Below are 25,857 nucleotides of genomic sequence, written 5' to 3'. Positions count from 1 at the left end.
CGTGTCCGTATCATCCCCGTGCGTAGTAGACCGGGGGGAAGGCAGAGCAGGCCGCAGAGGTGGGAGAGGTGGCGTGGGATGCGTCCTCCTCTTATGCGGTGGACTTTACGAAGGTCCTGGCCCCAGTTCCCCCGTCGGGTCTGGCTCGGGTATCTCTGTCGGGGGGAGGGGCAACCTCGTCCTTCTCTCCGAGCATAAGGACTGAATCGCTGACAAAATGGCCGCCGAAGTGTCCTGCGGCGCCGGAAACGACAGGCGCGAGGGCTCTTGAGGAACCTCGTCAGCAACACCGTCGCTCTCGTCGTCGCCCTCATCGGGATCCCTCCCGATGGGCTGGGCCTCTTCCACGACTTCGATGAGCTCTTCTTCAGAGGTCGTGTCCGTATCCATGATGGCCACCTGCCGCTCCCCCACCTTTTCCAACGAGGACTTCGTGGGGGTCTTCTCAATGGGCCTGAAAGACGACTCCCTCTGCGGTGGCAGGGAGACTCTGGGTCCTGAGGTCGCCTCCACTGGCGTAGCCTCCACAGGCTGAGCCAGGGCCGCTGCGACATCCTCAATCGAGGTATAAGCAGGGTGAATTAAGGTCCTTCTTCAGTTTCTGTACGCCTGGGGCCTTCACCTTGGGGGGAGGGTCCGAGCCTCGCTCCCCCTCTGCCGGAATCTTCGAGATCGACCGGGGCCTCTCCAGAAGCTTCGCCAGGATCTCTGACTTCCTCGTACCCGAGCCAAAGCGTTGGCTCGTGGTTGATGGCGCCGGGGAGGATGCGCCCTGCCTGGCAGCCAAGGAGCTCGACCGTTCGGCGCTCCCGGTGCCCGCATTAGCGGTGCTTGGCCTTTTGTTGGGCCCCCGTCGCCGGGGCGCCCTCGCAGGACTTGGAAGACCGCTCGGACTTCTTTTTCTTCTTCTCGCCTGACGGGCTCTTCCCTTCCAGCCAGTTGCCGAGACGGAGGTGGCGATCCTTCATGGTCCGCTCCGACATGTTCCCACAAAACGCAGTCCTTCTCTGTGTGCGTCTTGTCCTCATGGAGACAGAGGCATAACGAATGCTCGTCCTCCTTGGAAAACATTCTGAAGCTGGCATCCAGGGCAGGTCCTGAACAGCTTCCCGGGCGTCAAGCTTCCTTTCACCTGGGCCATGTCCGGGGTAGGCCTCGGAACTTCTGGAATCCTCCAAAAGTGTAACTCGACGAAATCTTCACCCTTGAGGGGCGTAGAAAACTCCAAAACGGATCCCTGTTGATCGGATGTAGAAACGGTGGAGCTTGAGGCTCTATTTAACCGAAAAATGAGATCTTTTGAAAAAGCGTGAAAACGCAGCAAAAGCTCGAGAGCTACAGCACGAGGACTCCCAACACTTGAACGTGCGGTAAAAATCTGAGGATGGCTGCCAGAGGCGGGGCTTAGGGAGAGGGCAGTCATTGGCTGGGGGCAGTATGACACAGAGACCAGTGATTGGTTACTACTAAGAAAGACAAATCAGAAACGAAACAGATTTTTTTTTTTCTTCTATACCGAGGATTCCCGGCCTGACGACGGGGAATATTCATGAGCATGTGAATCCATGCCAGACCCCATGCTGGAGAATGGTTGAACAGCCAGGGAGAGAGGTTGGATCCCTGGGGGACACCACAGATGGAAACAAAGATGTCGGAGAGGAAGGACCCCAGTTGGACCTGGGAGGGTCTAGAGGAGAGGAGAGGAGAGGAAAGGAAAGAAGTCTGCCACACCAGAGCCTGACCAGTGATACCCAGTTTATCACAGAGACGGTTGAGCAGGATGGCATGGTTGACAGTGTCAAAGGCAGAAGAGAGGTCAAGCAAGAGGAGAACACACAGGGTATTAGAGTCAAGATTGGTGAGCAGGTCTTCACGGATGTTCAGGAGAGCAGTTTCCGTGTTTCTGGCAGCTCTGAACCCAGACTGATGGTCTGAAGACAACCAACGGATTCAGTGTGGAGATTGAGCTGGGAGATGGCCAGTTTCTCCAGGAGCTTGCCCAGGAAGGGAGTGATGGAGATTGTTGGGCGATAGTTGGCCGGGCAGGAGGGGTCTGCTGAGGGTTTCTTTAGAAGAGGGTTCACAAGGCAGTGCTTCAGGGTCGGAAGGGAAGACTCCAGTGGCGAAGGAGTGGTTGCAGAAATCAGCCAGGGAGTCGATGTGGTCCTTGATAGTTTTGGAGGAACAGGGGTGAACCTGTTTTGGCGAGACTTTCATAGATCGGACTTGTCTAGAAACCTTGTCTGCAGGGAAAAGGGGAAAGGCCGAGAAGGAGGGAGGAGGGGTGGCTGAGGAAGGGGCAGTGGAAGAGCAGGGAGTAGAGGGGTGGGGGGGTGAAAGGAGTAGAGTGAGGACAGGATGTCCTGAATTTTAGAAAGACGTCTTCCTTGAAGGAGCTTCTCTGTCAAGATTAACTTGGCAATTCGGACCTGCAGCAGGGCTTCACTAGGCAAATAAACTGTCCAGGAGTTGCAGCAGCCGTCCTCTTCAAGCTCGCCTTTGGTTCTTTCGTTCCAGTGGTCGCCTGTGCCTTCCAAGCCAAGAGACTCGCCTTTTATCCAGTTTCCTCCCATTCGTTCCAGCCTAGCTGTCACTCACCCAGCAGGGTGGCTGTCCTTGTCGGACAGTCAGCCAGCCAGCCAATCACGCCAGAGTGCATTTGGGTCTCCTAGGAGACTAAGCAAAGGGAGTTTCAAGCACCTCCTTCACTTCCTGCCCACCCCTGACACTCAGGCGCCAGAGGCGGTCTTAAGTCCTGAAGCCTGCCAAAGGTGAATGAACAAAGGAACCAAACCTGGTTTGGCACGCATAGCAAAACTCTAGAAGGACTTTTCCACAAAACATGGTGAAAAAAAAGACCAGGACCTGTTTAAACAAAGGGGGCTCAGACGCCATGGCTCCAGCGATTTGACGCTACCGGTGTTCGCGGTCGGGAAAATCATGGTAGTTTGTAAAACCACTGCCACCAGCCATTTCGAGAGGAAAGGGTAGCATTTGACTGCTACATTTCTAGACACGGGATACTAGGTAACCCCTCCAGCACTCCATTGTAAGATAGGGTGCGCTGGGTTTAGGAATTTGGAAAGACTAGTAAAGTCAATTTCACTTTACATTCTCTGGGAAATAGTTTACCCAGAGAAGGTATTTAAACCTTTGAGAAGTCTAAACGACATCCCTGTGTCCCTGCGCTGAGGGTGCTTTGTGATGCATGAAAAGATGATGCCTATGGAGTTATCTAAAACTCCATAATTGAAGAACACAAATGTAAAACACACATCAAAATACATGAGTGGGAGGCTCATACTCTTTCCAGGTAATAAAATCAAGTCCTCAAAGGTGAAGGGAATTGGCACATTTATGAGAATTCTCCCTAAGAAGACTACACAAACCTTGTCCTCTTGGTATTGGGTAATCCACCTATTGTTATAGGTCTGTACTACACAAGTTGGTAGTGTGACTGAGCAGCAGCTAGACTGATCTCAAGAGCGGTAAATGTGAGCTGTAGCATCGAAATTCACAAATACAAGTATGTTAGTGCGCGGTACAAATGTCCTTTAACATTATCACCACCGGAGTGGTCCCCTGGTGGCCTTGAAAGAGGAAGGGAGGGTGAGTTAGTGGGAGGAAACAGGAAAAGTGCAAGAGAGCAGTGAGGTAATGTTGGTGGCCTCAACCCGGTGGGTCTGTTGGCTGGCCTGGGGTGTTTACGGCTGGTAGTCGTCGTGTACTGTTGTGCAAGTCTGTGTTTTTTGTTTTGTTGTTGCAATGTAGTGAAGTTTGTGCGGTTTGTGGTTGTTTGGAGTTTGAGAGGTGTATGCAGAGGGGGAAATTGTTAGTGGAATTGGTTAGTTAGCATCTCTATCCTAAATTGAGGCGCTGGGCTTGTGTAGTCTACCCTGATGCGCCTCTGTCCTGATCTGGGCCCATCTTGCATTCAAGGTCCCTTTCACATCTGGCCCCCACCTCCATCAGCCTCCCCTCACAACCCCACCTGTCCTCCCTTCCTACTCCTGTGGCCAGTGCACCTGCCAGTGTACACAACTCAGCTGGTGTGGTGATTTGCCAATATCTCGACAATTCCACAATACTGTGGTACCTGGTAGCAACTAAGGGGCGGGTGAAGATGTTGGGTGGGATTGGCTGAGGTAGTTGTCTCCATCTCCATGGGCGTCTCCTGTGTTCCAGTCTATCCTTTGTCACCCGTCCAGGTGCCATGGGAGCTTCCCTGTCGTTTCTGGGGCTGTCGGTGTCCTTTCCAGTTTAGTCATCCTTTTTCTCTGTTTCGGTTTTTCACTTTGCGTCTGTGGTGTTGAAGAGCCGGGTTTTTAGTAATTTCCTGAATTTTTGGTTATTTCAGTGTTTCTAATCTCTTTTTGGATGTTGTTCCATGTTTTCGCAGCTAGGTGGTAGAAGGAGGTGCCTCAAAGTTTTTTCTTAAGGTATGGTTTTAGTTCCAGGCGGATTTCGTTGCTGGATCGGAGGGGCCTCGTTGGTTTGTAGATTATTTTCTTTTGTAGGAATTCTGCTCCTAGTCCACTGATTGCCCTGTGCGTTATGCACATGGTTTTGAAGGTGATGCGATGTTTTACTGGGAGCCAGTGTAGTGTTTTTAGGGCAGGAGTCATCTGGTCTCTTCTGGATAGTTTGAGGAGTAGTCTGGCTGCTGCATTTTGGATCCATTGTAGTTTCTTCAGGAGGTATTCTGGTATTCCGAGGTAGAGGCTGTTTGCATAATCGATTCTTGACACGATGACTGCGACGATAGTGAGTGTTTTGTGCGTGAAGGAGGGGAAAGGTAGGATTCTTCTTGCCGTGTGGAGGAGGAAAAAACATTTCTTCACTGTTGCATTTATTTGTGGTTCTAAGATTAGGGTGTTGTCTATCAGGACTCCCAGATTTCTTAGATGGCGTTGGTGCGGTTCCCATTTCCGTTGGCCACGGGATGGTGGTTTCGTTCTCTTGGTCTTTGGTATAGGTCTGTACTACACAAGTTGGTAGTGTGACTGAGCAGCAGCCATACTTGGGTAAATGTGAGCTGTAGCATCGAAATTCACAAATACAAGTATCCAAATAACACTTACACTCAAGGTTTTCTAGTAAAATAATTATTTAACGGTCAGTTTTAAATGAGCATTCTTTACGAAAGAGCAGTGTGCAACAATATAAATACACTTCAAAATACTTTTTCAGAATCAAGTCAAGCAAATGGATACTATTTTAGAGATGCTTCATACACACTTCCTACACCCTGAGGTGACTTCACTAACTAGGATAGTATTGGCATTTATATATCACTTTTGTACTTGGTAGATTCTGAGGTTGGCAGAAAGGAAAGGTTAAAGCAAGGAAAAGGGTTAAACGGGTTCTCAGAACATGTGGGCACTTTTAAATCTTCCAATGAAGTCTAGATAAAAACCTTTCCCAGCAATATTAGAAACTAGTGCATTATATATGAGGGACAGTAAGAATCAGTCTATGGCTGTCCGGGCTACCTGCAGACTTAATCCAAAGTCAATTGGAGCTAAAACACTTCTTAGATAGCAAAATGTCTTGCACAAAGTTCGAGTTTGTTGAAGAAAATCACTGTGGGGCCACAAGCTGTTATACTTGTGGAAGTTAGAGCTACAATAAACTCTAGAAAAGCAGCTACAGCAAGTCTCAACTGAGAAGAGCAACCTACCGACAATGAGGTAAGCAGCCCAAGTCAGAACAGTACCTTTGGCTAGAAGAAGAGGGTCCAGCTTGCTTCTGTCTGGCTGCAGTAATGCAGATCCTGGATTCCTGGGCCTCAGTCGTGGGGACGAGAGGGAGGACGTTTGGAGGACTCCTGTACAGAAATTCAAAGGTCAGCGGCAGCTACGGGCGTTCTTCAGATCAGCGGCACTTTGCGGATTCAACAGCGGATCTTGGACACCGGTTGGGCTTCCTTCACTCCTTGAGCTCAACTCTCTGGTGAGGTGGCTCAAGCTTGGGTCGTCCTGTTTCGGGGGTGTCCCCAGCTTACAGATGTTTCACTCTGCTACAGATTTCTCGACCCCTGGCACTCTGTTCCAGCAGCAGCAAAGTACAGCCAGTCAGAGAAGGTCTTCCAGCAAAGTTTGTCTCGGGGTTAGTTGGTCCCACTAACCCAAGGGAAGAAGTCGTCCTGTCAGGAGCTTCTGAGTTTCAGCTCAGCAGCAGGGCTTCACCAGGCAAGTCAACAGTCCAGGAGGATGCAGCCAGCTTCGTTCACTGTTTCTTCATCGGGTTGTTCTTCCCAGTGGTCGACGGTCTTCAGTACCAAAACCCTTGCCTTTTTAAGCAGGTTTCTCCCATTCATGCACAGCCTAGCTGTCTCTCAAACAGCAGGGTGGATGTCCTACAAGGACAGCAGCCCATCAGGACTGGGTGCATTCAGGAATTCCTAAAGACAAAGGAGAGGTGAGTTTCGGGAACCTCTCACTTCCTGCTCTTCCAGACACACTGTATCCAGAGGCGTGTTTCAGGACTGAGGCCCGCCAAAGGCGAAACAAACAAAGGGCTCAGACCTGGCTCAGTGTGCAGAGTAAAACACAAGAAAGGCCTCACAAACAGAAAATGGTGAAAAAATAGACTGAGCCATTTTGACAAAATGGTCACCAGCAAGTGCTATACTGCAGCTGAGGGTTCAGCCTGCGGTAGAAAAGCACAATGGTAGGAAAATTAAACCACTGCCACCAGCCATTTGAAGTAGTGAGGGTAACATACACAATTTTACATGAGTAGTAAGATAAGGGGCTACTAGGTAATCCCCAGCACTCCACATAAAATGGTGTGAGCTGGACCTACAAAGAGAAAAGGTAAGTAAAGTCAATTTCACTTTACTATTCTTGGGAACAATACTTCACACAGGAAAATGTATTTAAACCTTATGAGAAATCTAAAGGATTTCTCTGTGACACTGCGCTGAAGGTGCTGGATGTCGCCGTACAAAAGGCCTATGAAGTGTGTAAAAACAAAGGAAACACATAATCCAAATCAGGTCAAAATACATGAGTGAGTGAGCAAGGTCCCACTCACTCAAGGGTTAAAATCCTAAAGTCTGGCAAAAGAGCTGGGGGAGGAGGGGTCTTGAAGGTTGAAGGGAATTGGCACAGAAATTAGAATTCTCCCCAACAAGGGCATGCTGGTCCTTTCTGCTCCACCTGTGCTAATCACTGGCTCTATCTGCAGCCGCCTACTGCTTCCTCCCAGCCGTAGTTCCATTGTGCGCCTACGTGAATCTTGGCTTACCCTCTGCGCAGGTGATGGTTTGATCACCTTTCCACCACCTGTGAATAGTGACACCCCACCCCCTCATCAGGCTTGTGCTGGAGGTTGCGACGGCACCGCTGCCGTCCCACAATAGCTCACCACAGTGCCTGACTGCAGTGATTTGCTGTTGGGGTTCGGGTTTGTGTTTGCTGGGATCACATGTTACCAGGCTCAAACAATGGCTTTGTCTCAGCTAAAATGTTATCAAACATAAAAACATAGAGGAGACTTAGCCAGTAACTTAACATATTGGCATATTTATGTTAAAGAGAGGAGTGTTCAAATGATGTAAGAATGTTCTTTCTAAACGTAGTGGAAAATAAGAGCATGAATAAATGGCTTAACTTTCATGTGCACAAATGGTAAAAGCAAGCATACCAACAACTGGTATACTGAAACATACACTAATATAAAATCACACAACCAGTACATAGAAGGTCTAGTAAGTACTGTGTGAAACTTACCATAGTAACAGTCTGAGCTGTTCCTAATATCTCAGAGCTCTTTAATGCTCCATCTTTACAGCAAACCTTTTAAGCAAAGTAATTTTTGATTTCCCCTTTTTAAATCTCTACCACTTATATGGATGGCAATCAACATTCTTCCTACACCAGCACCACTCTGCTTGTAGCATGTGATGAGGCATTGGAGGAGGCTGATGGATTGTAAACCACAGAGTACATTTATCTTATCAGGATTAGCCATTTAAAAAAAGTAATGTGACCAGGCGTCACATTGTGTTTTTTTTTTTTTTAGTAAACAAATATTCTTTGCTTTTTAGGCACTTGAAATAGACCCGTCTAACACTAAAGCACTTTACAGAAGAGCTCAGGGATGGCAGGGGCTGAAAGACTTTGACCAAGCATTGGTGAGTATTGGTTTTCTTTTCTTTCAAAATTACCTTTTAATTTTTACTGTTTTGGTACTAATTTGAATTTGGGTTCGTTTTAGGATGATCTTAAAAAAGCTCATGAAGTTGCACCTGAAGATAAAGGTAAATTGACTGCATTATATGGTTTCCTAGTTGTCAGTTTAGACCCATTGTATGACTCTAAAACATTGCTTTAGCCTTCATTTTCCAAATGCTGAAATGCACAGAAATTAGGTGATAGAATCTTTAACGGCTACATTCAAGTGGTACTACTGCCTATGAGCATGCCCTATTTTGCCCATTAACTTGCTGCTGAAGTGCTCATGAGTTTAGTTACCAGGTAATGTTGGACAATCAGCTGCTCCGGAACATGGGCTTTGTTTATTGATCTAATTCAGTATTCATGCTACAGGCTGCCACGTCTCTCAGGATGTACTTGTTTAGCCTCTTCCCCACTCTCCGCTCACTGCTGTACTTTGCTTTACTCGGGCCTTGGGTAGAGGGCCATTACCAGCTGGTACTAGCCTCCAGAATGCACTTTTTTTTGTTTTTTAAACTCAATAGCCAATTCTGTGGACTTTAGTAGCTGGTTGAAAGGGTATTATTGCAATTCACACGTGATTTCAAACTTGGGTGCTGAGCAATGGTGTTGTCTGTGTTAGGGAGAATTCTCGTAAATGTGCTAATTCCCTTCACCTTAGAGACCCATAGCAACATTGCTGGATTTTTGAGGACATGATTTTCTTGCCTGGAAAGAGTGTGAGCCTTTTTTCCCACTCTTTCATATACTTTGATGTTTTACATTTTTTTTTTCCAAACTTTTTTTTAAATTAAATTCAGTTTTACAACATAAGAACTCATTCTCCCTCCCTTCCCCCCCAACACTCCCCTAACACCCTCCCCCAGGCAGATTCTGCATTGTTCTCGACCCATTCCTTTCATGGCTCAACTATCGAGGTTCACTGCAAGTCCAATAATCTTAAACACTGGGGCACCACCCAATTTGAAAGTCCTCTCTTAGGAAGGCCAAAGTTTCTCCCCACTCACTTGCAAAGGTTTGGAGCATCTCATGTGTAGCATTAGTTGCCCACTCCAGCGCCACTATTTCCCAAATTTTCCTTAGCCAGTCTTGCAACCTAGGTACTTTTGTGCTTTTCCACCTTTGCGCTATTACTGTCAGAGCTGCGAGCGTGAGGACCACTCTAGCTTTTTTTCCGGGTTCCCCCCTCCCCAGCTTCTCCCCTAAGTCCAAGTATGATTTGCTCTGGAGAGCTATTTCCCCCTGGACTGTAGGCTTGTCCCTGCGCTTTTTGCTCCTCTTGCCAGAAGGGTTCTATTTTGGGGCATCTCCACCAGATGTGCTCCGCCGTGCCTTCCAATCCACACCCCCTCCAACAGGCTCCCGAAGTCTCTGGATATATCTTTTGGAGACGGGCCGGTGTGTACTGCCAGCCATACAGTATCTTATACCACCCCTCTTGTAGTTGAGAGGCTCTTGCCAGCTTGGGGATCTTTCTCCCATTCCTCTTTCTCTATCTCCCTTCCCAAGACCCGTTCCCATCCCTGCATATATGGCCAGTGTTGTCTGGGTCGTGCACTCTCCAAAATTTTGTAGAGATTTGATATTAGGCCCTTCGACCCGTCGTTGGACGAAAGGAACTTTTCAAATTGTGTCCTGTTCCTGGACGCTGCATGTTTGTTGATGGGGTTCAAAACACAGTGCCGTATCTGTGCGTACCTCTCCCCCTCTTACCCCGAATTCTCTTGCAATCCTCGAAGGAGAGAACCTCTCCGTCCTGAATCATGTCCCCCCATCGTTTTACAACCCCCTTCTTGCCATTGCTTAAATGCCCCTTGTGCTAGCCCCGGTGTAAAGTCCCCGTTATTAAATATGGGTGTAAAGGGGGAAGGGAAGGACGCGATTCCCTTGGTCCTCACCAGCTTGTCCCAATTATCCGCCACCAACTTAGATATAGTACTCTCATAGAGATGCTTGGGCCCATGCTGCTTCGGGAGCCACAAAACCTCTGCCAGACTATAGTGAACGACTGCTCTGTCCATTTTCACCCATTGTTTATTTTGCATAGTTTCCCCTTCCTGGAGCCATTCTCTGATCACCCGCAGCTGCGCAGCCTCAAAGTATTGTTGGAAATCTGGTAGGGCCAACCCTCCCTCACGTTGAGGCGCCATCAATAGCAGTCTACTTAATCTCGCTTTCTTCCCTTCCCACAGGAACTCATTGGTTATCCCTCTTAATTCCCTGAAGAAACTTGTTGGTATCGCCTGGGGGGGGATTGCTTGAAAAAAAATAAAACCAGCGAGGGAGCGTAATCATTTTAACTGCAGCCACACGACCCATCCACGAGACACGGAGATTCCTCCACTTGGGGAAGTCACGCTTGGTTTTGTTTATTTTATTTCTATAGCGCTTCGGACCCGGGAGTAAAAGGGCTCTTAGTACAAGTTACAAGACACAGTACATGGTAATAAGCAGTGATACTTGACAACAGTTCTATACAGAATATACAGACAGTGGAGGCGATAGCAACCAATAATGACATGAATGAGACATGTGCAGTAAGTACAGTTTATAGCTAAGTCTAACTTAAAGGTTGACTTTTTGACAGAAGCCACCCAATGGCAAGTTTCCTGAATGACTGGAAGGATTTGGATGACTTAATATTCAGTGGCAGGGCGTTCCAGAGTTGGAAGGCGAGGACAGTGAAGCTCGAGCCTCTGGCTCTTTTAGAGGTAAATCTAGGTACTGTGAGACATAAGGTATTCGAAGATCTCGTGGTTCTGATGGAAGATTTCAAGGTGAAATTGTTAGTAATGTGGGGGGGCTAGATGGTTGAGAGCTTTGTGAGGCAGAGGGTTTTTAGATCGATTTTATGTTGGGTGATGAGCCATTTGCATGTAGTTCTAGTGGCCGAGATGTGCTCACGCCTGGGAATGTTTAGCGCTGCCCGTAGCGCATTATTTTGAAGGACTTGGAGTTTACTAATTATCGCTTGGTTGGCCCCTAAGTAGAGGCTGTTGCAGTAGTCTAACTTAGATTGTATAAGAGCTCTAGCTAGCGTGAGGCAACTGTTAGAGGAAAGAAATGGTCTACAGGGTCTAATTAGTTTTCCTGTATAGGCAGTGGCTGAAGCGGTCAAGTTGACTTGCTTAGTGAGGTTAATATTGGCATCGAGATAGAAGTGTTTTCACGTTTTTGGCGACCGGGATGGTATTGCCATCAATTATGATGTTGGAGTAGTTGGGACTTAGTTTTTGTAAATTGTTCGGTGAACCAACAATGAGCAGTTCAGTCTTCTCGTCATTCAGGCAGAGGCCATGTGTGGCCATCCATGCCTGAATGACCGAGAAGATTTCATTGATCCTGGCTACATCAGTATTGTAATTGCCAGAGATGGTGAGGAGTATCTGGGTGTCATCCGCGTAGTTTGTGTAGGTGACACCCAGACGATCCAGATTATCAAAGAGGGGCTTTGTACAGATATTGTATAGGGTGGGTGACACCGGAGCCTTGTGGGACACCACAAGTGATAGGGTCTGCTGCTGCCATGTCTTTCAGCAGTGGGGGGTAGTTGGCGGCGTACCAGCCCTCAGAGTTGCTGTAATTTTTATCCCTAGGTATCTAATCCCTCCCGGACTCCATAGAAAGGGGGTGGCTATTCTTAGAGATTCATGATCCTCTTCCTTCAAGGTCAGGAGTTCCGATTTACCCACATTAATCTTGAGGCCCGAGACCTCCCCAAACTCCTCCAACAGGGTTCTACTGGCTTGGATGGACTCGATTGGTTTTGTTAAGGTGAGCAACATATAGTCTGCAAATGCTGCCACTTTCTGGGCCATCCCCCCCAAATTGAACGCTGTGTATCACACCGATTTCCCTCATTGCTTGCAAGAGTGGTTCCAAATAAATTGCATATAACATTGGGGACAGAGGGCAGCCTTGTTTTGTGCCCCTACTCAACTTGAAGGGTCTTTATCACCCCATTCACAGTTATCCCTCCCCCCCCCCTCCCAAGGCCCATCTTTTGCATAACCTTAAACAGGAAGGACCACTCTACGTGGTCAAATGCTTTTTCTGCGTCTAATGCCATTAGAACTGCGGGTGTGTCCGTCCGCTGGGCTTTTTGCACTGTGAGCCACCCTCCTGATATTATCTGCTGTTTGGCGGCCTTTTATAAAACCCCCCTGATCCGGGTGGACCTCTTCCATAGATGGAGTTATTCTCCCTGTTAGCCTAAAAGTATTAAACAAGGACGTTGGCCTTGTTTGAAGGTAGGTTGCGAATAACCCTCTCACTACTTCTTCACTGATCTCCCTGCCGAGGAGTTCTATTGACTCCCTCCCAACGTTTCCCAACAACTGTACCCTCTCCACGAACTCTGTGTGGGCTTGAGGACTCTGCGATGTATATAAGGATTCATAAAACTCAACGGTTCTTGTATCTCTTGTGTTCGCGTTACCCGCTCCCCTGTTCTTTTCTTAAGAGCCGTGATCGCGTTCTTAGATCATGCCCCTCGCAGAAGGCGCGCAAAGGAGCGCCCCTTGGGCTTTTTGTCCAAAGGATCTCCAACTGCCCCAGTGCCCTCCTGTATTTCCCTCATGAAGTTCCTGTCGGAGTAACTCCCGCCCTCAGCCTTGCTGTTTCCACCTCCGCCTCGAGCTGTTCTTCCAGTGCCTTAAGCTGCTTATCCCTCTGGGCCCTCACTGCTATCAACTTTACCGTAAGTGTAGCCTTGAAGGCATCCCATCGTATCTCTTCACTCGTGTCGCCCCTTTTTGTTCTGCGCGAAGTCCCTGATCTTTCCTCAAATTTCTTCCGAGTACGGGTCTCTAAGAAGGGACCCTGGGTATTTCCATCCCCATACTCCTCTTTCCCTACACCCCAAGTCCATGAGCATGGATGCCACCTTATGGTCCGCTACACCAATGGGGCCCGTCTTCACCTCTCCAATACAGCCCATTGACACACAAATATAATCTATTCTAGACTGCGAACCATGGACCCCCGAGAGGAAAGTATAGCCCTCTTGACCTTTTTTCAATTCCTGCCATACATCCCTTAGACCAACACTCCCGATCCTGTCCTTGAGTTCAGCTGACATCACTGCTCCCCCTCCCCGAGCCCCCAGATCTATCATGGACCCTATCACACGCTATGTTAAGGTCCCCCAGTAATACTATTTGCCCCCATGGCTTGTCTTCCAACACTCCCAGTACCTGCCTCAAAAATTGCTCCTGGCCTGCGTTCGGTGCATACACCACCACCAGGGTATATTGGTTATATTGGTATGTCCCTTTAACTATGATATACCTACCCTCCTTGTCCCTTATAATTTCTGCTACCCTAAAGTCGACTGAATTCCTGATGGCTAGAGCTGCTCCCCCCCAGAGGCATGCAAAATCTGATTGAGCCCTCACAGCTTCAGACGCCCCTGGTTCTTTAGCCTAAGATGAGTTTCTTGCAGCCTCAAAGTCTGGGCCCTCCTTCCTTGTAAAGTATTCCAACTTTTTGCTTTTGAGGGGGGAGTTTAACCCCCTAACATTGTGTGTTAGCCACTTGCACTGGTATCGATATGTGTTAGCTCCCAGTTTGCCATGGCTCTGAAACCCTCATTGACGTAAGCACCCCCTGGGACCCTCTGCCCGATCTCGCCCCCTTGATCTCCCCTTTTGCCTCCTAGTAAATCCCTGTACTCGTCTTCCGTGCCACATATCTTGTTGGGAATTCGCCTCCTCTGCCCCCCTTCGTCCCACACCTCCCCATCCCTCCCTCATCCATCCGTTCCCCTACCCCCTCACCCCAATTGGGTCCTCGACCCCTCTCGCCTACCCCCTCTCCCCTCTTCGGGTCTCATCACCCTTACCCTCTGATGTTGCTACCACCCTCCCCTGCCCTTGTACTCCTTAAGCCGTCCACCCCTTTTTGTAGCGCCTAATCAGGGCTCTCCCCATTTGGAGCCCCCCCTCTTCATTCAACTTTCCACCTCCCTCCCTGTATTGTGGACCACGCAGTGTTGCCCGTCTTCTTCTTTTGTCTACAACTGGGGATCATTCCCACGGTTTCATTCTCGGACCATTCGTTGTGCCCGTCACGTTTTCGGGCCCATCTTCTCTCCGTTCCTGTTCCAAATCATGATGTAGCAGGTCAGCTCCTTCTTGTAGCGTAATAATACGTCTTTGTCCCCCTCCCCACTCAAAGAGGAGTCCAAAGGGGAATGTCCATTTGTATCGAATTCCCTTCTCCTTGAGTAGCACCAGGACTGGGCCCATCTGATGGCGTTTAATCAACGTACTGCTCGCGAGGTTCTGATAGAGCTTGATCCGTCGGTCCTGATATTTGATAGATTCCTGCTGTCTTGCTGCTCTCAGAACTGTCTCTTTTTGACCATATCTAGTAAAAGCTGCAAGCACATCCCTTGGACGGGCCCGCACATATCTGCTAAGGAGGCCCACTCTGTGAACCCTGTCAAGTTCCACTGTGCCCGGGTCCCCCACCCCTCTGAGTTCTGCTAAGATGCTTTGGATAACCTCCTTCAAGTCCTTGTGTTGCACTGTTTCCGGGAGCAGTTTCACTCTTATGTTGACCCTCCAGGACCTGTTTTCCATGTCCTCCATTTGAAGTTCAACGTTCCGTGTTGCCACGTCCAGTTGCTTGATTGCCTCAATGTTCGCCTTCGTGTCGTCGCTCATTTCCTGTAGACCTCTCTCTCCACAAAGTCCGTTCTCTTGCCCAATCGATTCAGGTCACGCTTAACTTCCCCCAGGGTAGTACTAAGGTCTGACCGTAACAGCTGAAATTGGTCTTGAAAAGTTTTGACCAGGCTAGATTGCAGAGATAACATTTCGCCGTGAAAGTCCTGGCGCGATATTGGCACTGCCAGGTCATCTGGCTCTTCTGACATGGCCCGGCTTGTCGCCCCTTCCTGGGTGTCCCTGATCGCCTCACTGGGCTCTCTAGCCGTCCACAATGTCGGTAGCGTCCCGGGGTATCTCCCTGTGGGTGCATCAGATATTAGCTTTGCCTTTTAAACTTGCTGGACATGGTGGGGTGCCACCCACCCTCCTCTACAGTATCTCTTGTTGAGTTCCCCGGCCTCTCCTTTTTCGGCTCCTCGCTGGTCCAAACTCTCCTTGCCTCTCTGGGTGTCGTCCCACTCCAGGCCCTTGAAGAGGGGTGTAACCCTGCTTGTCACCAGATATCGCTGCCCCCTTGCTGGGGTCGGCCTCCTTCTTATTGCAGGGTGCTCAGTCGTCCCACTCAGGCTAGATCCGATTTTTGGGGGTGGTTCCCCACTCCTAGTGCCAATAAATGGGGTTCCCATGCCGCTGCTGCTGGGTTCTTGCGCCTCTCCCTGGCGTCACTGCGGTCACTCGTGCTCCCCCTTTCCTGCAGTGCACCCTGTTATACTCGTCCTCGTGGGTGCACGCTACTGGTCCGGGCCCCTAAGCCCCTGTTCCACACTCAGAGCCCCGTTGGCTAGGGTTTGCACAGATCTTGGCTCTCCCCTGTTCCCACTGTAGGTGCTCATCCCCCGCTCACCGCCCAGGTGGCGCCGGCTATCCTCTATCTCACCCAGTGAGCCCCGGGGCCGCACCAGGTCCGCTGCGCGGGTGACGCATGTGGGCCTTCTTCCCTGCCTCGTCCACGCTATTTACTGAAGTGGGGCTCACCGATCCTGGGCGGGGGTCAACAGGCACCGCTCAGGCTCCTCTGTTCGTTCTTTCTCCTTGCCAGGATGCGCCGCATGGAGTCCCAACTGCTGCTTCACTGTCCTGTCTCTCGCGGCGCCTCTGCCCAATATCCCTCGCTTCTTCTGGTAACGGAGCGCAGGGTTTCAGGAGCGCACACCTCGCCCTCGGGTCCCGGCTCTCGCCACCAGTCCTCCCGCTGTGGCGCTCCGCATCCTCCGACGCCTGGCCCCCGCGGCGATCCAGAGGTCTCCGCCGGTGGCTAACAGCCCCTGGATCCTGCTGATGTAGTGCTGGGCCGCACCACGGGATACGCAGGCTCTTAGGCCGGCGGTTACAGCTGCTTGCTGGGCTCCTCCTCCACTGGGTGCCTAATTCGACTTTCTGTGGTGCTTTGATCTAGTGATCGTGTCCCTGCTGCCTTCCCCGACACTTTGGTGGGGTGGTGGAGCCTACTGAAATCTGGGGAAGCATGGGGGCTCCACCGGCACGTCTACCTTGTGTTGGCGGCCATCTTCGAGTCTGTGTTCTTTGATTATGGGGTTTTAGAAAACTCCATAGGCATCATCTTTCCATGGGTGTCACACAGCACCCTCAGTGCAGTGACTCAGGTGTCTTTTAGACTTCCCACAGGTTTAAATGCCTTCTCTGCGATAAACTGTTTCCCAGAAAATGTAAAGTGAAATTGTCCCTACTAGTCTTTTCAAATTACTAGACCCAGCATACACCATCTTGCAATGGAGTACTGGAGGGATTGCATCCTGTGTCTAAATACTCAAGTAGCAGTCAAATGCTACCCTTTCCTATTGAAAAGGCTGGTGGCAGTGGTTTTACAACGAACTACCATGATTTTTCCCGACCGCGAACACCGGTAGCTAAAACTCACGGCAGCCATGTTTTTCAAGATGGCGCCTTAAGCCCCTTTGTTTAAACAGACTTATGCAGGCTTCTCTCATTCATTCGCAGCCTAGCTGTCACTCACACAGCAGGATGGCTGTCCTCCAAGGACAGCCAGCCAATCACCTATGAGTGCATTCCTGTAACCAAGGGGATTAAGCACACATAGGTTTGTGCACCTCCCTCACTTCCTGCCCTGCCAGACATGCTGGAGCCAGAGACTGGCTTCAGCAGTGAACCCTGCCAAAGACAAAGCGAACAAAGGGACCAAACCTGGTCTGGCGCGCATAGTAAATCTCAAGGACCTTTCCAACAAGAAATGGTGAAAAAAAGACCAGGGCCCTTTTGACAAAATGGGCACCCATGGGTGTCTTGCTGCAGCTGCAATTGCAGCCCGTAGTAAAAACACACAATGGTAGGAAAAAAGTAAACCACTGCCACCAACCATTAATTGTAGAAAGGGTAACATAAAAATGTTACATGAGAAACTAGACAAAGGGGATGCTACTAAGATGGTGTGTGCTGGGTCTAGAAAGTTACAAAATGTAAGTGAAGTCAATTTCACTTCACTGCTCTTAGAAACCGTAGTTTCACCAAGAGAAAGTATTGTCGCTGCACTAAAGGTGCTGTCCCAATGTAAAGGTGATGCCTATGCAGTTTGTCAGACTCAAGTCAGAAGAAACACAAAGTCCAAATCGCAGAAAAATACGCGAGAGTGAGAAAAGGGAGGTCTCACTCTCTCCAGGTTAGAAATTAAAAGTCCAGCAAAAAAGAGCTGGGGGCCTCTAAGGTAGAAGGGAATTCGCACATTTCTGATAATTCTCCTCAAAACTCGTCGTCCTCCCCTGCCCCCCCTGACTAAGGGACAGAAGGATGTAATCCACTCCTGGATGAATCTCCTTACTCCAGTCGGTCATACTTGCTGATTACACCCTGACCTGTGTTCTATGGTGAAATCAAACCCCTGAAGGCTGATTGACAATCTTAAAAATTTTGGATTCTCTCCCTTCATCTGCATTAACCATCTCGAGGGTTGGTGGTACGTTTGAATTACAAAAGTAGATCGATAGAACATACTTGTAAACTTATTCAAAGACCACACAATGGCAAAACATTCACGTTCCATGGTTGCCCACCTTGTTTTAGGGCCCTTCAGTTTCCTACTGATGAAGCAGATTGGGTGTTCACTGCCTTTCTCATCCAGCTGACTCAGAACTGCACCTATTACTGTATTGGAAACATCTGTTTGTACAATAAAGGATTGGTTTTAGTCTGCTCTGAAGACTGGTGCTTGACAAAGGGCTTTCTTTCATTTTTTTTTTTTTCAACTCAACATTTTATTAGCATTTCAAGGAATAACAGACTTCAGACAATACTTGCATGCATATACAAGTACAACACTAGCACATTTTTAACACAGTCGCATATTGGGGGTGTCGGGCTCGTGGAAATGTGCGGCTTTCCGGAGGGTGGATGGGACAGCCAGTGTGGGTCTACCTTAGTCATTCGGCTCAGTCCAGCCAGCGTGTCAGTGGGGGCCTTCAGGTGAGGGCTGGGAAATTTACTGCATAGTCCATAAATGGGGCCCAAGTGTTACGAAAGGGGTTCAGGTTTCCTGATTGGATTGCTGTGATCTTTTCTGCCACTACGATGTCCCAGCACTTTGACCACACATCGGGAGTGATGGGCCCGCCGGGAGCTTCCAGAGCCGTGCTAATGCTATTTTGGCTGCCGTTAAAAGGTGGGTACATAGGTGGGCTGTGTGGCCTGTTAGTGGGAATTCCCTATCTCCGGTGTCCCCCAGCAGTATGATCCCTGGGTCCCAGGGGATAGTAAGGCCTGTGATTGACTTTATCTGATCAAGTACCCCTCGACAATATTTTGCAGTGGGCGGGCAGGTCCATAGCAGGTGGAACAAAGTCCCCTCAGTTGTGCAGCCTCTCCAGCAGTTAAGTGAGATGTTTGGGTTAATTTGTTTAGCTGCACTGGGGTGATGTATTATCTGTAACAAACCTTATTATTGGGGCGAATTCTCAAATGTGCCAATTCCTTCCACCTTGGAGACCGCCAGCAACTTTGATGGATTTTGAGGACTTGATTTTTTTATCTGGAAAGAGTGAGCCTCTTTTTCCCACTCTTGTTTTGATGTGTGTTTTACTCGTGTTCTTGGATTGTGGAGTTTTAAGAACTCATAGGCATCTTTTCATGTGCGTCACACAGCATGCTCACTGCAGTGATACAGGGATGTCTTTTTAGATTTCCCAAAGGTTTAAATACTTTCTCTCGGATAAACTACTGTTTCCCAGAGAATGTAAGGTTAAATTGACTTTACTAGTCTTTTTAATTCCTACACCCAGCATACACTATCTTCCTATAGAGTGCTGGAGGAGCTACCTAGTATCCCCTGTGTCTCGAAACTCATGTAGCAGTCAAATGCTAGCCTTCTCTATCGAAATGGCTGGTGGAAGTGGTTTTACAACGAACTACCATGATTTTTCCTGACCGCGAACACCGGTAGCTAAAAATCGCGGGAACCATGTTTTTCAAGATGGCGCCTTAAACCCCTTTGTTTAAACAGGTACCGGTCTTCTTTTTTCACAATTTCTTTTTGGAAAGGTCCTTCTAGTGTTTGTCTCTGCGTGCCAAACCAGGTTTGATCTCTGTTTCCATGCCTTTGGCGGGCTTCTGGACTGAAAACAGTCTCTGGAGGGTATCGGGTAATAATATCGCCATATATATATGGTCGCCGTAAATAATATCGCCGGGAAAATGCTGTGGCGATATTATTTGGGTGACCATATATATGGGTACAGGGGCCAAAAAAAAATGTAAGGAAAAAAATAAGTTTGGGGGTTCCGGGGGTGTCCCCCCGCATGTTCCATGCAATAATGTCGCCACAAAACGGCCATTTTTCGGCGATATTTTTGCATGGCGAGATTTTTGTGGCAACATTATTACATGGAACCCTCTGGAGTCTGGGGTGGGCATGAAGTGAGGGAGGTGCCCGAAACTCCCTGTGCTTAGTCTCCTAGGAGACCCAAATGCACTCTGGCATGACAGCCACCCTCCTGGGTGAGTGGCAGCTAGGCCGGAATGACTGGGAGAAAACTGTTAGAAGTTGAGTCTCCTGGACTGGAAAGCTGAGTCAACCACTGGAACAAAAGAACCGAAGACGAGCTGGAAGAGGATGGCGGCTGCAACTCCTGGACCGTTGGTTTCCTGCTGCCGGTCCGAATTGCCAAGATCATCTCAACAGAGAAGCCCCTTCAAGGACTACTTCCTTTGAGTTGGTAGGACCAATCGACTTGTAAGCCACCTGGATACCATTCACGGAGCGGGTTAGGATTAACCAGTGGGGAAGGACACCAGCTTGTAGGCTTGAATTACAGCTACTGGAACTGAATTGACTCAATTTTTTTGTCAGCGTTTTCCGACTATCTGGTGCAGTGCAGGCGTTCCCTGACGTCCTCCCTCTTGTCCCCACGACTGAGGCTCAATAACAGTGAGATCTGCAGGAACCAACGTCTTCAGCTGCATCTTTTGCTTCATATTAAGGTACTGTGCCAATCCGATTGAGCGAACGCCTCTCTCGCGGCGAACGGTTGTGGAACTTTCCCAATTTGCAGGCCTAATCGGCTTGTGACCCAACATGATTATTTTTCGTACAAACTACTTCTGAGAACTTTGGCAAAGACTTTACCGTTTACTACAAGAACTGCTCTTTACTATCCAAGACACTAGTCCATTGACTTTGGCCTAGGCCTATTGAACTGAATCGAGTCCCCTAGTGAACTAAAACTATTTGCACTGCCTAAGAAAGTATTTGTGATCTATTCTGCTAACTTGTGCCTTTTTACTCCCATTGAAAGTAACTGAAATGCCATTTCGCTCCTATTTCATGGGAGCCTAATTTGTTCAGAAACTTATTGCTTTGATATTGAAGTGTGCTTGTGTATAATATTAAGTTGTCTCCTTCTAGTGAATGTTTTATAAATGATTGTGTAATAAATTAATAGTGTTTTACCAAAAAACCTTGAGTGTAAGTGTCTACTTGAACCACTGTGATTGTAACACCTCTGTGTAACCTTGTACTGCTCACATTTCCTCTTGAGATAAGCCTGGCTGCTCAGCTCGCCATCACAAACTGTGTACTACAGACTTATACCAAACGTCGGTTTTTGCTTACACCTGTAGTCCTAATTGTATGTGGTGGTCCCAGAGGGTACTGCATGCAGTTCTGCTTAGCAATTATACCCGCCCTCTCTGTTGGTGACACATTGTATGCTTTTGTGCATTCTTGTCCAAATCCTGCCCCACGCTGCAATGTGTCTTGTTCGCCCCAGGTCCTTCTCTCAGTTGGTCATATATTTTTCTTTGGCAGTGGGGTCTGATTTGTCCAGCAGTCGGTATATAGTGGATATTTTCCCTTTAGGGGGAGTAGATGTTAATATTAGCTCCAATGCTGCGAGGTCCCTGGAGCCCTTCTACTTAACATTCTTCTGGGACATCCAATGACTGATTTGAGAATATCTTAATCTTTCTCCTTTTGTGATTTTGAATTTTGCCTTGCAGCGTTCAAATGTGAGTGGGTTGCCACCTTTCTAGGTATGCTGAGATCTTCCGGAGGCCCCCGTTTTGTCAGGCGGAAAAGTACTGAGGTTGGAGACCCGGTGAAAACTCAGGATTGTCCCATAAAGGTGTGAGCGGGCTTCCCTGTTGCATCCCCATTTCTGCGCTGCTGCTTTCCAATTTGCCACTGTGTTGCAGGTTGCTGGCAGGGGACCAGCATTTGGCTGGGCCTTCGGGGCCTGGATGTGTGGGAGGTCGGCCAGAGGGGATTTGCACCAAGCCTCCTCTATCTGCTTGCAGTACGACGGCTCTCATGTTCGAGTCCATGTGAATGCGTGGGATAGCTGTGCCGCTCGTCTGTATCTGGACATGTCTGGGGCTTCCAGTCCCCCTGAGTTTCGGCCTCGGGTCATGATTTTCTTTGCTATATGGGGCTTTTCCCCTCCCCAGATGAATTTTCGTATGGCATTCTGTAAGGTGCTTAGCTCGTTCTCTGGGATATGTGTTGAGTGCTAGGCATTGGTAGAGTGGTCTAGGAATAAGGTTCATATTTATCAACGCTATTCTACCCAGCCATGAGATCTCTTCTGTACCCCAGTGTTGGAGATTTCGCTGCAGGTTTTTAAACAATTGCAGGAAGTTGCTCTGGTAGATCTTGGCGTGGTTTTTGGGAATCTGGACCCCCAGGAATCTGAGCGCTTTATCTGCCCACGGGATGGGGAGCCTAGGGCTGATCTCTTCCCTTTGCTTTTTGGTGAGGTTGACCGCTAGTGCAAATGATTTGTCATTTATCCTAAATCCTGACACTTTTCCGAATGTGTCGAGCTCCGCCAGTAAGAGAGCCAGGGATGTACTCTGGTGGGTTCTTGTCAAAAGCACATCGGCATACAATGCTGCTTTATCTTCCCTGCCTCCCACTGTGAGCCCCTGTATGTCTGTTTTGTCGTACCCTTCCCGCAAATGGTTCCATGGATAACGCGAATACCATGGGCGACAGCTGGCAGCCGTGACGTGTGCCCCTATATATAGCGATGCTCTGCTCTCTGATCTCATTCCATTCACTCGCAATTGAGTGATGGGGCATTGATGGTTCACCATGATCCACTTCGTGATGTTGCGTCCAAGCCCCATGTGGGCAAGTGTGAGCCTAATATATTCCCAATTCACGAGGTCGAACGCTTTGTGAGCGTCTTGGGAGATGACCCGGTTAGCCCTTTCGATGAGGTCTAGTGTTCCGATATGATCGTGCGTCTATCGGGATGAACCCTGTCTGGTCCCTGTCTTTCATGTCTGGGAGAACGTTCCCCCGTCTCGATGCTAGGACTTTAGAATAAATCTTCCCGTTCAGGTTCATAAGCTTTATCTGACAATATCAGGACACCTGCTCGGGGTCTTTTCCCTGGCTTATGCACTAGTATGGTGAGTGATTCTGCCATTCATTTGGTCACCTTCCTTCCGTGCCTGTTTATCCCATTCAAACCAGTTCCTGGCAGGCCGCTGGGGCGTGTGCTCCGCAACTGTGGGGATGGCTCCCAATGGTCTTGCTACGGTATGGGGAGGGGGGTCTCAAGGTCTGCTGCAGGCAAGTGACTGGTTGAGGTGCTTGGTTGTTGCAGGGAGCAAGCACAGAGCGAGATCCGGCTTCCAATTTCAGGGCTGATAGCGCTGTCTCCCGTTCTCCCCCTCCGCTTGCTACCGGGTTGTCTTAGACTTCCCACCGACTCCATTTTCTGGGGCTGACTACTGTCCCCTAGAAAAGGCTAAAGCTGCCATTAACATTTAACATAGTCACTTTTACCACGGATCCAGTACACCCCATCTTATATGGAGCATTGGAGAGGGTTAATTCTTAGGACTTTTTATCTGTGCCTCTTGGAGCATTGTTTTGCTCCCTTAACATTAAGACTTGGCTGGTGGCAGTGGTATCTACCTTAATTTTCCTACCGCGATTCGTTTTAGGCTATTTTAGTAGCCTCAAACTTTAAACCCGCTTGCCCAAATACTTTTTATTTTGGCTCCGGTTGGGTTTAATCGCCATTTCTTTTTGGATTTGCTAATATCCTTCTTGGGTCTTTCTTTGCGCGGCAAACCAGGTTTGCCTCCTTTGTTCGCCGACCTTTGGCGGGCTTCTGATCAGAAGCCCTCCTCTGGCGTCTGGGTGTCTAGGTGGGCTGAATGTGAGGGAGGGGTGTAGTCGCCCCCTGCACAGGGTCTCCTTGGAGACCCAAGTCGCACTTTGTGTTGATTGGCTGAGATGGTTGTCCAGGCTGGACAACCCCCCCCTGCTGTGATTGACAGCCAGGCTGTGTGAATGGGGGGATTTTGGCATAAAAGGCAGGACTCTTGGGCTAGAAGGCAGAGTCGCCACTGGAACTGCAAAGAACCGAAGAGAAGCGGAGAAGAAGATGGCTGCTGCAACCCCGAGTCCCGGTGAAGCCCTGCTGCAGTCCTGAGCTATCTACCCTTCAACAACAAGAGAAGATCCAGTCCGGAGTCTTCTTCCCTTGAGCCTGGTGGGATCACCCTTTCCTCAGAGAATCCTCTCCTGGGTCGAAATCACTGCTGTCCTGTAGTGGTCAGGATAGCCATCAGAAGGGCCCTCTCCTGATTTAAAGGAGTGCACCTTTAATTCATTGTTGTCTTTTTCGCTGCTGCTGGCCTCATCCCTGGGTAGTGCAGATCGCTCCAGACATCCTACTTGTCCCCACGACTGAAGCCGCAGGAACCATGAGTCTGCAGGAACAACTGCTGTGGCACCAGCTTTTCTCCAACGGAATAAGGTACTGTGTACATTTGGTCGTTCTCTCCGTCTGACCATCTGGAATCAGGGTGAACCCTTTTCCTCCTCAAAGATTTGTTCCTTCTTTCTTCCCTCTTATAACTTTTCCTTCTTCTTCCCTCTTATAACTTTTCCTTCCATCTGACAGTATCTAAGTACTCTTGGCATCTCGAAATGTTGAACGTGTGATCATCGGCAACCTCACAACTGAGCAGCTGCTCCATTGACACTGGCACAGGCCTCTTGACTTTAATCTGAATCTTTGAACGAGTCCTCCGATTCCCTTGCCTTGACAAAAGTATTGCCTGTGATTTTATCCACTTTTCCCTTATTTGAAATTCTAAAGTACAAAGTGTTTTAACTTCGTGAGCATTTCTATTCGCGGGTATGCGTTAGTATCACAACACCGGTCTGTCCAATCCTAATGTACTTACCTTGAATTTGCTGGAGCAAGTGGAATTGGTTATGTGTAGTGTATTTTACTTGTGGTTTTGAATTTCTAGAAGTGAAGTGCTTTGTGAACAGATGGTTTACAATAAATGTACTTATATTTTTTACCTGAAACCTTGAGTCATTGTTTGCTTGAGTCACAGTAATTGTGATCCTTTGTGTAATCTCTACTATTGCTCATTTACTCTTGAGATAAGTCTGGCTGCTCCGCTACTGCTACCACTTTAACAGTGTAGTACAGGCTTGTACCAAAGATGAACTTGTATTGCCACTTGTAGTCTTAATTGCGTTTAGTGGTCCCTAAGGGCACTGCACAGGATTCTGCATAACAGGGAGACTCCGACGTGGTCCCGGATCGAATGCCGCCTCAGCAACGGGACGGGCGGACAGGCTCCTCCTTAGGTGCTGGGGTCCCACTGATGGTTCCTATGGCATTAAGGGAATTGTGGTGCGTGTGTCATGTCTATAGTCGGGTCTGTAGTTTTCGGGCAGCGCTGTACTCGTCCAGGCGACATTAGGCAGCTAGGCTGCAGTTGCGGTCACGACACTGCCTCTTCCCGCAGAGCAAGGCCCTCTAGGGCTCGCACCTGCCATCGTTCCTTTCCTGCTCCCGGCCGCGGTGCTGGCCCTGTCAACTCTATCAGGCCCCCAGTGCTAGTTGGAGCTGCTGGACCGTGGGTGGAGCGACCAGTGACTCTTCATAGCCCCCATACGGGGGAGAGGGGTGTAGGAGGGGGTGCAGGTTTCAACGAGGCCTCCGACGTGTGAATATGGGTTCAGATGATGGGCTTGGCTAGGAGCTTTCACGGAGCCATGCTGCTTGCAACAGCCCCAAGCCACCCCCGGGTTTTCTTTAGTCATTCCAATACCTTAGTGCACTCCTCATTCCACCTGATCTTCTTGGGGAATTTGGGTGGGATCATCACATTCAAGGGAGAAGCTATGGTCCCATAGTTCTCAATGAAGTTCATATGGTAACCTGTGAGACATAAAAAGGCTCCGACTTGGGTTTGAGTAGCAGGGGTGGCCCATCTTGTACAGTCTTTACTTTGCTAGGCAATGGCCTTATTTCACCTCCTACCTCATGTCCAAGGTAGACTACTTTGCTCTGACCAATTTGACACTTGCTTGCCTTTGTGGTCAGATGGGCCTGCTCAAGAGCCTGCAATACATATCCTAGGTGGTCAAGATGCTCTTCCCAAGTGGGGCTTAACACTGCAATGTCATCCAAGTATGCCATGCAGAAATCCTCCATCCCATTCAGAACATGATTCACCATCTTTTGGAATGTAGCAGGTGCATTTTGTAGTCC

The 25,857-nt window shown here is 48.9% G+C and overlaps 1 protein-coding gene across 1 annotated transcript in view; it reads left to right on the top strand.

The window, feature by feature from the left end:
* Positions 1–25,857, top strand: part of PPID (peptidylprolyl isomerase D) — a 149,440-nt gene that overhangs the window by 111,424 nt on the left and 12,159 nt on the right. The window contains exons 8-9 of the mRNA XM_069631340.1: positions 8,054–8,140; positions 8,224–8,266. Coding sequence (XP_069487441.1) covers positions 8,054–8,140; positions 8,224–8,266 — 130 coding nt within the window. The remainder of the gene's footprint in view (positions 1–8,053; positions 8,141–8,223; positions 8,267–25,857) is intronic.

This window comes from Ambystoma mexicanum, chromosome 6q, assembly GCF_040938575.1.
Source record: "Ambystoma mexicanum isolate Mex_15411 chromosome 6q, UKY_AmexF1_1, whole genome shotgun sequence".
Classification (NCBI taxonomy): Eukaryota; Metazoa; Chordata; class Amphibia; order Caudata; family Ambystomatidae; genus Ambystoma; species Ambystoma mexicanum.
The sequence above is the reverse complement of the archived record's forward strand: the minus strand, read 5'-3'. Positions and strand labels throughout refer to the sequence as shown.